Source organism: Ischnura elegans, chromosome 6 (genome assembly GCF_921293095.1).
Source record: "Ischnura elegans chromosome 6, ioIscEleg1.1, whole genome shotgun sequence".
Classification (NCBI taxonomy): Eukaryota; Metazoa; Arthropoda; class Insecta; order Odonata; family Coenagrionidae; genus Ischnura; species Ischnura elegans.
Window position 1 is genome coordinate 86,868,092 of NC_060251.1, and position 13,017 is coordinate 86,881,108.

The 13,017-nt window shown below is 40.5% G+C and overlaps 1 protein-coding gene across 3 annotated transcripts in view; it reads right to left on the reverse strand.

The window, feature by feature from the left end:
* Positions 1-13,017, reverse strand: part of LOC124161102 (maternal protein pumilio-like) — a 1,117,691-nt gene that overhangs the window by 602,751 nt on the left and 501,923 nt on the right. For all 3 annotated transcript variants that reach the window (XM_046537301.1, XM_046537300.1, XM_046537302.1), the window contains 2 exons: positions 5,511-5,761; positions 2,406-2,608 (listed from right to left, as the gene is read on the reverse strand). In XM_046537301.1, the coding sequence (XP_046393257.1) occupies positions 2,406-2,608; positions 5,511-5,761 (454 nt within the window). The remainder of the gene's footprint in view (positions 1-2,405; positions 2,609-5,510; positions 5,762-13,017) is intronic.

The following is a 13,017-nucleotide window of genomic DNA, read 5'->3' on the forward strand; positions in this document are numbered from 1 at the left end:
CAATAATTCGGGTAATGAACAGAATAAATATTATAACAACAGACAATAATGAAATTTCTAGCGTTTGATTTTCATTCATAATACATTGTTTTTACGGGGATAAGATCGATTCTATTACGAGACTACTAGACAGTTGCCTTACCCAACATGAACTATTTACGTCACATAATGAACAAAAGGGCAATCAATCTTCAAGCAATAAACTTCGGATATTAAAAATATTTTTAAACTGGTACGCTAATGGAAGACATGTAAAGAAAAAACAAATCAACCAAAAAACTTATATAAACTGATTCATAGACATGATTACTCTGATTGTTTCATAGTCATGATTACTCTGAAACAATGAATCATGGCATTCTGTTGCGATGCATTGTCGACATGAGACCGGAATAATCCTATTAATTCATTAAAGTTAATCACGTTTCGTAAAAATGACTTCTATCTATTAGCGTGGCGCTCGGGAGGATACATTTCTATGAATCAAACGCTGGTTTTACTCTGTACTAAATTAAAGATTGGATCTCTAACGAAGTGATTTGAGTCCTGCTTTACAGTTATGCACAGTGGCTACACTTAAACCCGAACGGCAGTGCCTGAATAATAACCAATATACGTCGTATTAATTATAAAAATATCATGAAAGCTACAGCACTGACAAATATAAATTTCTCTTCCTTAAACTGCAAAACAGATACTAAGATATTTGCTGGGCCCAGCAGTAATATCGACTAACAAAATCCACTAACTCTTGATTTACTCTGTGGTATTCCAATATAAGTTCTCCTGCATATCACACAATTACTTATACCACTCATTTTTAACAGAGCACGACCCGGGTTACAATGAATTATTATCATCTTCAGGCACAAATTATGATTTGAAAAATTTTAGGTTTTCCCAGCGTATAGATTGATGAAAAATTTCTCGTAATTCCCACCGGGTGTGGTATTGGGTTAATTCTCCCAATGTTTCAATGGCTGAGTCTGCCATCGTCTTAAGGGGTTTAATACCACACCCGGTGGGAACCCCGAGAAATTTTTCATCAAATTATGATTTATCTTATTTTAGTTACCTAGTACTAAAATAATAAGATAAACAAATCATAATTTGCGCCTGAAGATGATGATAATTCATTGAAATCCGGGTTGCGCTCTGTTAAAAATAAGTGGTATAAGTGTGTGATATCCTGGAAAACTTAATATCCACTAATAATCCACATTATAAATAATTCTTTGATTTGGAAGTTCCCGAGTTGATTAGTTTCATATATATGACAAAATTTACATATCCTGTGCCATACAAAAATAAGTATTCATTTTGAAGCAGCATCATTCCACACAGTATAGCTGATCAACAACAATATTCCTTCTTCAAATTTGCATAGTACCATGACGGAAACAGCCCCTATTAAGTGTAGTATAATTAACTTGCCATTTTGATGGCAAGATATGTAAGCAGACAATTAACAGCAGTTATTAAGAAGAATGCAGAGAATATTACTATAGGTCCCCCATGACAGATTAATATCATTAAGCGAGGGTGATATTCAAGATGGTTCTCTGCATTGAAGAATAGAGGAGAGGTTTCTGTTATTAGGGTCACAATAAATTGAAATCTCAATATCTTCTACATAAATCATTTCAAGTTTGACTCGAGGGAATACTAGGAAATTATAATTAGAGTTCAATCTCTATGTGATTTATTCATAGCCAAGACTAGAAGCATTTTTTAGGTGCATTACAAGTACAGTTGAGGGGAGGAAGCTAGAAGAAGTGGGTTAGGAAACTTATTTCCCCCCTAGAAACAAAGTAGCCACTCAGGATGAGGCATATATTCAGCTAAACAAAATATATACATACGATCAACAAAATAAATATATGCAAAGCCCATGTAATCATGAGGCATGTTCAAGCTCTTACAACTAAGTACCAAAAAATGTGCTTTAAGAATTTTCTAGAAATCAATTATAACTGATTTCTCAGCATTTCATTTATAATACCCTTTGTATTTCTCTGTAAAATGGGTACAGGGCAAGATAAGAAATGGGATGACTGATTATAGAGAATTTTCAGCACACCCATGATATTACTTGTCAGGCTTTCATCATATAAAATGGACAAGCATATATTCCAGTATCTCTCGAAGAGTTCTTGATTGAGCAAAACTGCCCAATAAACATCACACGATAATACAATCAAGAGAGTTGAGGAGGTGAAGTCCTAAAACTCAAATTCGAGAATTTTGGTTGGCTACTTCAGCATACAGGGATATGTCTCAGCTCCACACCAAATAAATAAAAATATGACTACTTCATCAGATTTTTCCAACCTCTGCGAGGAATGTGAATGCTGAGCCAATGTTAGAATTGTGTAACATGTCATACACAAGACATGAGTACTCACTTGAAGGCTTTGTCATCATCGCCAACCCCATTCTGTACAACTACAACACCGTTTGTCTGCACGACCGCATTTCCATTCTCAACATCTTTCTTGCCAGAGCCAGAGCCACCTCCTCCCCCTCCACCGCCGCCACCGCCACTATTGTCGTACGGGGAGGATGATGCTCCTTTGTCTTTATCCTTTTTGTCTGAGTCGCTAGAGTTCTGAAAAAAATAAGACAAACATAGGAATGAGATAAAGGCACATTTTTACTCTAAAACCATGCATCCATACTCTTACAAATGAATAAAGAAGATGATATTTACAAATGGATCATTCTAGAGTGTGACGGAATTGGGATATCTCGTATTCGCAACTACCCACTAGCTACAATTATTTCAGGGAAAATTCTAACATAAATAAAGCCACGAGAAAGAAAAGTATTCTTTCACAAAAGAGTGCCCGAATTATCTTTTTACTAACTGATACTACTTCAGATGGAACACACTCTTCAGTGTCATCAACGAAAGGGTTATGAGTGTGGTTGCAGAGAATAAAGAGGAACCTTAACAGAAAATGTAACCGAATTGTGGGGAATGGAATTTTTGGCACCTACTAACTTATGATGATATTTTTGAGCATGTCATGGCTGTTGTTGAGACATCAAATCGAAATTACTGCTTTCTAGCAGTCTACCACAAGTTTTCCCTTTCAGGCAGATTACTTCTTCCAAAGATTATTATCTTGAAATCAGTCTTTCAATCTTATATCTACACATTCACTTTTTAGAAGAAGAATTAATGTTATAAGAAATTACAGGAAGAAAATGCACATGATGAGGATGACCTTAGACCTGGAATTTTAGGTGCAGAAAAAGGTGAGATAACTCGAAATATGAAGGTAAGAAAAGAAGTGACAGCAGAGAATATCCCATTTGAGATTGAGGAAATTTAAGGTAAGGTTGGGAGGAAAAGGTTTTTCCAACTCATCCATGGGACACACAAAGAGGGATCATGACCTCAAGATTTTACGAAGCACTTCTGATTCCTATGCTAAAAAACCAAGTACAGAGGGCAGACGGAGACTCAGGATGCTTAGCTGCTTTAACTGCACATGGAGGAGATGGTAAGGGAGTTGGACGAAGTTTTCATTTTGGGAGTAAAAGAGGGGAGATCGATATTTAAATTAGTTACATTTGTGTCTCATTCAGTTGATTGAGCAAAGCTATTAGCCATATTGAACTATAAGCAGCGATAGCACAACTAGCACAGCAAAAATGAGGGTTAGATTCAGCACTATACTTTCATTAGAAGAACATCTTCACTAGCAGAAAGTCAAATCATCCACATACTTACAGTCGTTTTTTTGTTTAAATATCAACCATTGCACAGAGATTTTAAAAAATCAGCTAAAATGGATGAAAGTTAAGTAAGTACTAATAGTAGTTGCATTAGGTAGTACTGATAGTACATAGTTGCATTAGGTAAACAGGGTGAAGATTGAAGCACGAAAATTGATCACAAGTAGACCAAAGTCACACAGTTACTTAAAGCTTTGAAAGCATTGCACTTGAGTTAAATCTAGAAGAAAATGAACTTGGAAAAGCTAAAAAGTTTTACTAATTAGGTAATACATTAGAAGTAAAGACACACAGTAGAAAGTGTAAAACAACAACTAACAAAGATCATAGCACCTCAAGGAGTGCAAACATAGATGCTGGTAAAAGAAAGCGAGAAGATGTTAGAGGCATTCATGATGTGGGTGCAGAAGAGGATTGGGATGGTGAGATGGTGGACAGAGAGGAAAAGGAATGAGGAAGTGGCAGTAAAGGAACATTCGGCAATGAAACTTCGTTTGGATATAAGGAGGAGACAGAACGTACAGAGAGAAAATATTATGTGAGGATGGGAAGCTGAAAACCGCAATAAAGGAAAACATTATGCAAGAGACGATCAAGGAAGAAGAAAAGAAACTTCATGGCTGGAATGAAAGGAAAAAAACTACATTGCAACTTAAGGATAGACAGCCTAAAATGTGGAGGGAGACAGAAAGGGATGATAGCGAAATTTTCCATTGCACCAAAATAATTTTACCAATGAAACACGATCATAATCAGGACAATAGTAGTTTGTATTCGCTGATCTACCCTTGTTTCCTACCACTTTCCTTAGGTAAATATGATAATCAGCAGGCTGAAATTTAAAACTGCACATCAAGAGCCATTTAGATGACATTATGCCTTATCTCTACAGAAAAATTCATGGCTATAGCATCAGAAACATTTTCTACGAAATCAAATATGTAATAGTTTGGCTAGTAAATACCTATTTACTTTCTTTCCCAATCCCCTATGATTAGGCTTGCTCAGACATGGAGAATAGTGAAAAATCCTCAGGGTTTGTTTCCTCAGGACCAAAGGCGACCTTGACTCAGTGAATTCTGTAGAGCCTGGGGTGTATGAAGTGGTTGCATACTAGCATGTAGAAACCAGACAGTCACATCAGTAGCTACTTACTTGAGTGTACTGAAGCACTGGGCTTTGGCTCCTCATTGCTGTGACTCAGTCCCAAGCCACAATCGACCATTATAAAAAGGAGAGTAAAGCACATTGAGAAACTTGATGCTCTTGATATCACACGGAATGGGTAATGATGTATACCTCCAGTATCTTCATTTTAAGGTCTTTAAATGACCTCGCATTCCAAGTTCCCCCCGTCAACATTTGATTCCAATGTACCATTTGCAGTAGACCCCAGTTGAAGATCTGATAATGGGACTTTATTTTATCACCATGAGAATGATGGCATCAAATCAAACTTGAATACATGACTGGACCATCAATGGCAATAATTACAGGTACTCCACTGACGACGGTAGGATTACATGTTACACAGAGTGAATCATCTTTCCCACATTGAATTTACCTCTTCATTGCACAAGGACTTTTCCCTCTCAGTCCATTTATAAATCCTATTTCCCCTCTCCCCTTACGATCATTCCAACAAATAAAGTTCTGGCATTCCTAACCGCCTGGTACTCAATCTATCTACCCCCTCCATCTTCTCCATATCTATTACCAAAGATGAAAACATGAGAATGCTCTGAATGAATCATGAGGGAACTTACTAGAACTAGGCCTCTCATTCTCGGTTCGAGGTCCTTGCCAGTGGGCGAGGATCCGAGGACATATTCGACCATCTTCACGCCCAATCCGCCGCCGGTCTCCGCAGACCGGGGCGAGAGGACTCCGCCTCCGCTGCCGCCGCCGCTCCCACCGCCGTTGCCGCTCCCGCCGCCTCCCGAAACCACTGAGTCGCTGCCGGGAAAACTTCCCGAGCGCCTGGGGGCCAGCGCCATCGCTTGTGACACCGCATGATCTGCAAGAACAGAAAGAGGGGTCCGAAAATTAGTAAAATTCAGGCAATTAATGAATTTACTGTTATTTTAAATGAAATTAATAATAATAACAAATATTTTCCAACCATAATTTTAGACAATTACCAAGTATTACAGGCATTTGATTGGAATATAGGTGCTCCATTGGGAAAAAAAACCGCTTTGCCGCATTGGGAAAAAATTCATTGTTGTATTCACATTAACTTATTAGTATTAAATAAAAAAAACAGGCTTAGAGGGCCTTTTACATTTCATTTTAAACAGAGGTTTAAATATTGAAGTGCAGCAAGAAAAAACAAAAAAACACACATTAATAATTCACGGGATGTAATGTCTTTCCCTTCCCGATTTTTACGGGAAGAGAAAAGTGGGGAGAACATTGGGAGAATGCCGTACGTCCTGAAGTAGCTATTCATCATACGGCGGAAAAAAACTGAGGTCACTTAGTGTACGTCGTCGTTGTGGAGAACTATCTCAAGTTTACAAGGGGTCTCCATTCATAGTTCTTGCTCTGCAAACTTTAAAGCATTTCAATTTAAAAGAAGTGATATAAAATCTTCAGCTTAAAGAGCGACAAGAGAACATTAATTTATAAAAAAAATAGAAAAAATGATGCCAGGATAACGCCCAGCAATGCCACGGATACGGAAAACGGATGCCCATTCATTTTAATCGGTTCTACATAGCACAAGAGGCAGATCCATTGTGCACACTCGACGGAGCGATTTTCACCCGCGAAAAATAACATCCTCCACTTCGTGCAAGGTCGACCGAATATTTTCGCAGCACCGAACAACGGAATCCGCGGAACGGCGACAAGGGTGGATATACCGGGGGATTATTTTTATTCCGCGCCCTCGAGAGATGGGATTTGCACCGCGGCTCTTGTGTTAATCCTATGCGCCTCCAAGCCGCCGGCAATGCACGAAACTCACACGTCACGCTCTCCAGTGCGTCGCGAACATCCTCGAAAATCGAATTCAAGCCACGGGGGACGTCACACGTGCGACGCGAGTGAATCCGGAATGGCGCGCTCTTCAAATCGCTAATCACTTACAAACAGCCATCACGCTATCCCGCGAGGCAGAGCAGATTGGGGAAAACGAGAAAGTCGGTCTTAATCCGCGAGGAACGCGTTTATCCCATAAATCTGAAAAAATGCACTCAGGTACCTCAAAAATACGGGGAGACATTCCACAGATAGTTCAATACTTGTCCTTCGCCGCTTGGATTGAAGTATGGATTTATCAAACCTTCTCAGCACTGGCGTGGAAAGAAAAGGACAATGGGGTTGAATGAGAGGTTACAACGATAACTGCAAGCGTAACTTTTTAATTAAAATTATAATTAATACGTTATTGTCCGTTGTATTTTATATAATTTGAAAAATAAGGACGTAGGCACTTCCCTCGATCAAACACGAATATAATGCGACGTCGGCCGAAAACCCTGTTTAGCTATGGGGATGAGAATGGTAGTTAGAAAACTAAAACCCACACTCTATCTAAGAAACTAGTTGAAAATGATAAAGAAATCGAAAAATACCTTCTCCTCTAGGGCGGTTACAAAGCATCAACTCGATCTTATAACTTCCTTCAGCCCTGTACACATCCTTCCTCTCTTGAACTTATATATCAAGACAGTTATCAATCTCCTAATTCCCCACTTTCGCTTGAAAAATCCTACTTCCAAAAGTCACGTATGCATCTACAATATTTTGCACACCTACCATCCTCTTCATTCAGCCCACCTTTTCGTTTCTCCTGTACACAAACATCTCAAACGCCTACAAAACGTTTCCCTCCTGTTTCCGAATGATTAATTTTTAGCACCATAAATCGCGCCGCTTTTTCAGCTCTTCCTGCACGTCTTGTCTATAAAATCAAATAGGATTTTTACTTGAGATTTTCACCATTTACAAATAAATTCAAAATGTCTTGTCTTCAACGCGAATCTCTAAACTGGAAATGAGAGGGCCTAAACACTGACACAGGACAATCACTTATGGATGGTCATAATTTAAAAGAAAAAGACGTGTACTCACATCTCCTACCATGTATATAACTAAATAGCCTTACTGCAGTGGCGTAGCGAGGGGGGAGGTCCAGGGGGTTCGAAACCTTCCGCCCCCCCCCCCCCCAAATATATAAAACACTATTCACTATTCATTATTCACTTTTCAGCATAAAAGAAAACAAAATATTGAAAAATCATGAAGCTGCAAATGATTTCTTTGAAAAATCAAGTTTTTCGATAGTGAATAATTTTAAAATTAGTGTAAAACCCTCTACTTAGTACCCTGTTTTTTAAAATCCCCCTCCTGGTTTTAGTCCCACGAACAAAAGTCCTGGCTACGCCACTGAGCCTTAGGTTCAATGAATTCCCGGGTAAGCCAGCCACTCAAGCACGGAAAAAATAATGGAGATGGAAGGGAAGTAAATTACTATTCCCGACTACAAATATGAGTTCATATGAACCATTTCCGAGGCGCCTTGAAGCCTTTACGACCCACGACCGCATACTGAGACGGTAAGGAGGTTAATTGGGAGCAAGACAACTCTTTCCTTCGCTCTGGAAAAGGCGAAGAGTTGGACGAGAAGCAAGGCCATCGCACGGGTCGTGCAGCGTAGGAGTGACCACGCGGTTCGACGTGTCTCGAGATGTGGAGAGAGAGGCTGCAATACGACACACGGCGGAAAACAACATGGAAAATCGGTTTTTTAAGCTGTATTCACACGTCGAAAAAGACTACCATAACAATCGACTGTTAGGAACGACTCGAGCAGCGAATGCAAAGCACAGTGAAGAGGGTACGAATCGATGGTGGCCCTGATTCCACCTATTAGCGAAGTTGAAGCAGCTGAAATTTGAAGACAGTAGGAGTCGATAGCGATGGATACGCATATCGCAAGAAGCAATAGGGTGGTTTCCTATTATTTTCTTATTGCCTAAATCTTAAGATTATTACTCCTGAAATACGCATTTCACGCTTCTATATTTTTTAATGACGATACCTATTTTTCGCGATTAAATGAAAAGTGAAAATTTTCAAGCGAGCGAAAACGCGACGGCTAAATATGAATGCTGGGAAAAGCCCGTGCGACGTCATTCTGGTTCCCGCTGTCGCCGTATGGGGTGACCTTGGGGCGAGGGTATGTGCGCCGCTGCGATGAAGGCTGCTAGCAAGTAGCCCTTGGCTAAAATAAGGATTATTAATACCTTATCAAACGAAAGAAACTTCCTGGCCATAGGCAGTTTTAATAGGTAATTATTAAGACATGTTTCCCTGAGTTCTGTGCGTCATGCATGCATTGGTAATCTCAGACGATGCAAAACTCCTGGCTACTCGTACAGCATCTAGGTCCCTGTGACGTCATGTGGAGTGGCATCGCATGGGCGCGATTCTGGCCTTTTTCAAATGCAGTTAAAATTGACCATTGCCATTCGTCTAAACTGGGATTTCTAAAACCAAATAATTTATATATTATGAATACACTAATGGTGGGTAACGAATTGCAATCAATGCCTTTCGTTTTCTTTGATGAAGGAAACTACCCTATTGTTGATTTGAAAACACAGGTCAAAATTATAATTAAAGATAACTTTTTTCACTCATTGCTTTCTTACCGAACAGGAGTGTAGCTCTCTAGGGTGCGAAAACAGGGACTATTAGGTATGAGGACGAGAGAATACTGCAGGCGCTTGAGATGTGGGTGTGGAGGAGAATGGAAAAGGTGAAGTGGACGAAGAGGAAAAGGAGAGGCGAAGTGCTGGACATAGTGGGTGAGGAGTTGCAGCTTCCAGATGAGATACGGAGGAGACAGAAGGTATGGATGGAGCGAGTACTAACAATTAGAGGGGAGGGGCTGTTGAAAATGGCGTTAGACGGAAGAATGTAAGGTAAACGAGGGAGAGGAAGGAAGGGAATAGGATTTTTAGATAGAATTAAAGAGAGTAATCCTTATTGTGAGTTGAAAAGGGTAGTCCGTACTGGGAGGGGAGACTGATAGAATGCTTCTTAAGTACCCCATGCAAACCTGCCTTAATTGCTAGAATACTTTAATAATAATAATTGCTTATTAGGGACAAAGGGTATGCCATAAATTGATTTAATTTTCTCATAAAGAAGAGGAGAAGAAATTACTTCTTCGCAATTGCTATTTCTTTTGTATTTCTACCTCTACCTTCACGAAGCGCATAGGCACTCTAGCTACACTTATATGTTTATAATAGCAACGAGTGGTCGTTATTGAGCCACTAATTTAGGGCTCCACTTTAAAGTGAGAACCTAGCTTCACGAGCGGAAGGAATAGGAGGCAGACGGGCGAACGCACGCCTTCACGCGATCCACAGCCGAGGAGAACGGGCGGGGGCTGATGAGTGACCTCGCGGGGGAAACCAATCAGTCGAACAACAACAACGCACGGCTCCTCGCGGAGGAGGAGATAAGGCGCCCCGATCAGTCCGCGGCGGACGTGAAGGCGATGCGGGCCGCGGACCCGTGATTGACACACCACAACCCAAACCTCGGCAAACTCTCGAATCCTTGACCTGGCGACGACGCTCACGGCTCCAATCGGAGAAACGCAAAGAGTGGGAGGTTGATGATGGGCGAGGAAATGAGGGGGAGGGGAAAGAGACAAAAGAGAAGCGATTGCGACACACGGGATCAAGTAGCAGCAGCGAGTCGCCTGAGATGATTGCTTCTACTAGTACAGCAAGAGAGAGATAAGACGACCAAGTCCCACGACCCCGGGCGATGATAATAACCACGAATGATACAACAAAAGATTCACCAATCGACCACTAAATGTGTTGCCACCCAGAGCGCATAAAATTGGTTTAACAACAACATTTGTTTAACGAATACATGGTATTTCATGCTAACCTAGAATGACAAGGGGCATAATTACATTATCAACTACATTCAAATAACTAAGGAATGTAAACCAAAGTCTATCTTTGACCATGCAGGATGGCAGAGATTAACTTAGAGGCAATTACTATATAAGTTAATTAGCTATATATATAGCTATAAAAATTAATATAGTAAGTATACAACAATGCCGCACAAGGTGCCTGCCTCTATGATTAGGCCAGATTCGGTTAGTGGTACTTTTCTGGGGCCAAGAAATGGTCAGGTCTACCGGACGGAAGGGCGACCCTTTTTCGAACCCTTTCTCGGGCTCTCAGAGATAATCCGGGTCCTCCCGAGTCGGGCGTCACAGTATGAGGTAACCGCTTCCGATAGGACCTTTCGTAGTACATTTTTTACTTTACTAATGCCAGTACTTGGAGGTAAACAATTACACCTATCATACTCATTGCCGTTGAGTGATTAAATGCGTCTTTTGATCGAGGTTCTACGATGAGAAATAAGGATTTTACGAAAAGTGATCAAATTGACGCCCATTGCCTCCGCTGAATTGGCAACGCCGAAATTTTGTGAGTGGAGAGGGAACGCGAAAAGCTCCTTTTTCTCCCCCCACCCCAATTTTTAGCTTGTCCACGTGTTTCAGGTGACGAGGTTCCTCAAGGGTGTTTGGCAGGGTGTTAGCTTTCGCTGACCTTCACTACTTCATTTAATCTTCTGTATCTACATAACTCCATGCGAGCCAAGAGTGTCTGGCAGGGGGTGACCAATCACCAAGATCACCACAAGCGCATGGAAAAATAAAAGCATGTAATCGCCATCTACATAATACCCTGAGAGCCACCGCTAGGGTGTTTGGCAGGGGGTGACAAATCACCAACATGCAGCATGCAACAGGACCGCCACATGCACACCGCACGGTCATAGAAATATTAGTGTTTGGCAGGGTGTGAGTTTTCACCGACCTGCACTACTTTATTTATTCTTCTACATCTGCATAACTCCATGCGAGCAGCCTCTCGGGTCTTTGGCAGGGGGTGACCAACCACCAGCATTCAGCACGTAAAAGAATCCCCACTAGCGCGCTCCCCAATGGATCAATGGATAAATGAAAGCATATAATCTACATCATTTTTATACGTGCACATTCATTCGTAGTTAAAGTAGATTTATATCATTTACGCTATTATCGCGGCTCTTCTATGGCCAAGGGAGACAACAGAATGATGCCAATATCTACCGCTACATATTACTCAGCAGGCCTCCTACAGAGGTGTTTGGCAGGGGATGATCAATCACCAGCATCCAGTAAGCAAGAGGCTACCTTCTGGCTACCTTCGTCGGAAAATAAACTGCCCTTGGATTAACATATCAGGTTTAATCTAGTTGCCAGTCAACGGTCAGACAAAGATTCCTTTCGAGTTGTTCTAAGAGGTTTGTTACACTAAGGACCTGGCAGCTCTTCTCTCTACGCGTTCTAACTTCTATGCTTAAAGCCTATTTCATTAGGATGACAACATTGGTAGTTATTGATCACCCCCTGCCAAACAGCCAGGTGGTGGCTCGCAGGGTATCAAATACATGAAGATGTATTCCGAATGGGGTCTGGGGGATAAGTAGCTAATTTCTCTCACTTAGTCGTCACACTCTCCTAGTATCCCTTTAAAAAACCTAAGTTACGATTATCTTGACCAGTCATTTCCCGAATATGTTTACTCCACCATAGATCATTATTGAATCTAACTCCTTAATCTTTTGGAGTCTACAGTCTCAAATTTTGTACCTTGAATGAAATATCTTCGTTGTGGGTAGGTTATGTTCAAGAATTCACCACTGCGCAATTTTTCAAATTTAACTTTAACTAGCACGCATCGTAAAATGCTTGGACTGCTGTCAGTTTGTTCGTTAATTCACCCCTATATTCAGTGCAACGGATTTAAGTGACTTTTACTCGACAGGTTGATTTTATACTTTGCTATTATATGAAAAACTAAATTAAAATTCATAAAAAGTAAACTGTTGCCATCTATTCTCCCGCGAAAAAATGAAATTGGCGGAAACTTCCCGTTTTTTCCGGACAGACCTTTAATATTTACTCCACTCCTCCAGAATTATGGATGCCATATGGATCATTTCTCTTACTTATGAAAGATATTTTATGCAAACCGTTATTAATGGCATTTTTGAGGTGGGGTTATACTTATTACGTTACGAAAAAAACCAGTACTTGTTCGTTCTACATCATAGAAAGTTTGATCATGCTTTTACAAGTACGTGTTTGGGTAACAAATTCATATGTTTTCCTTGAATAAATCTGACGTTATTTGAAAACTGCCGTCTAACTGCCACCATACGGTCCAAAAA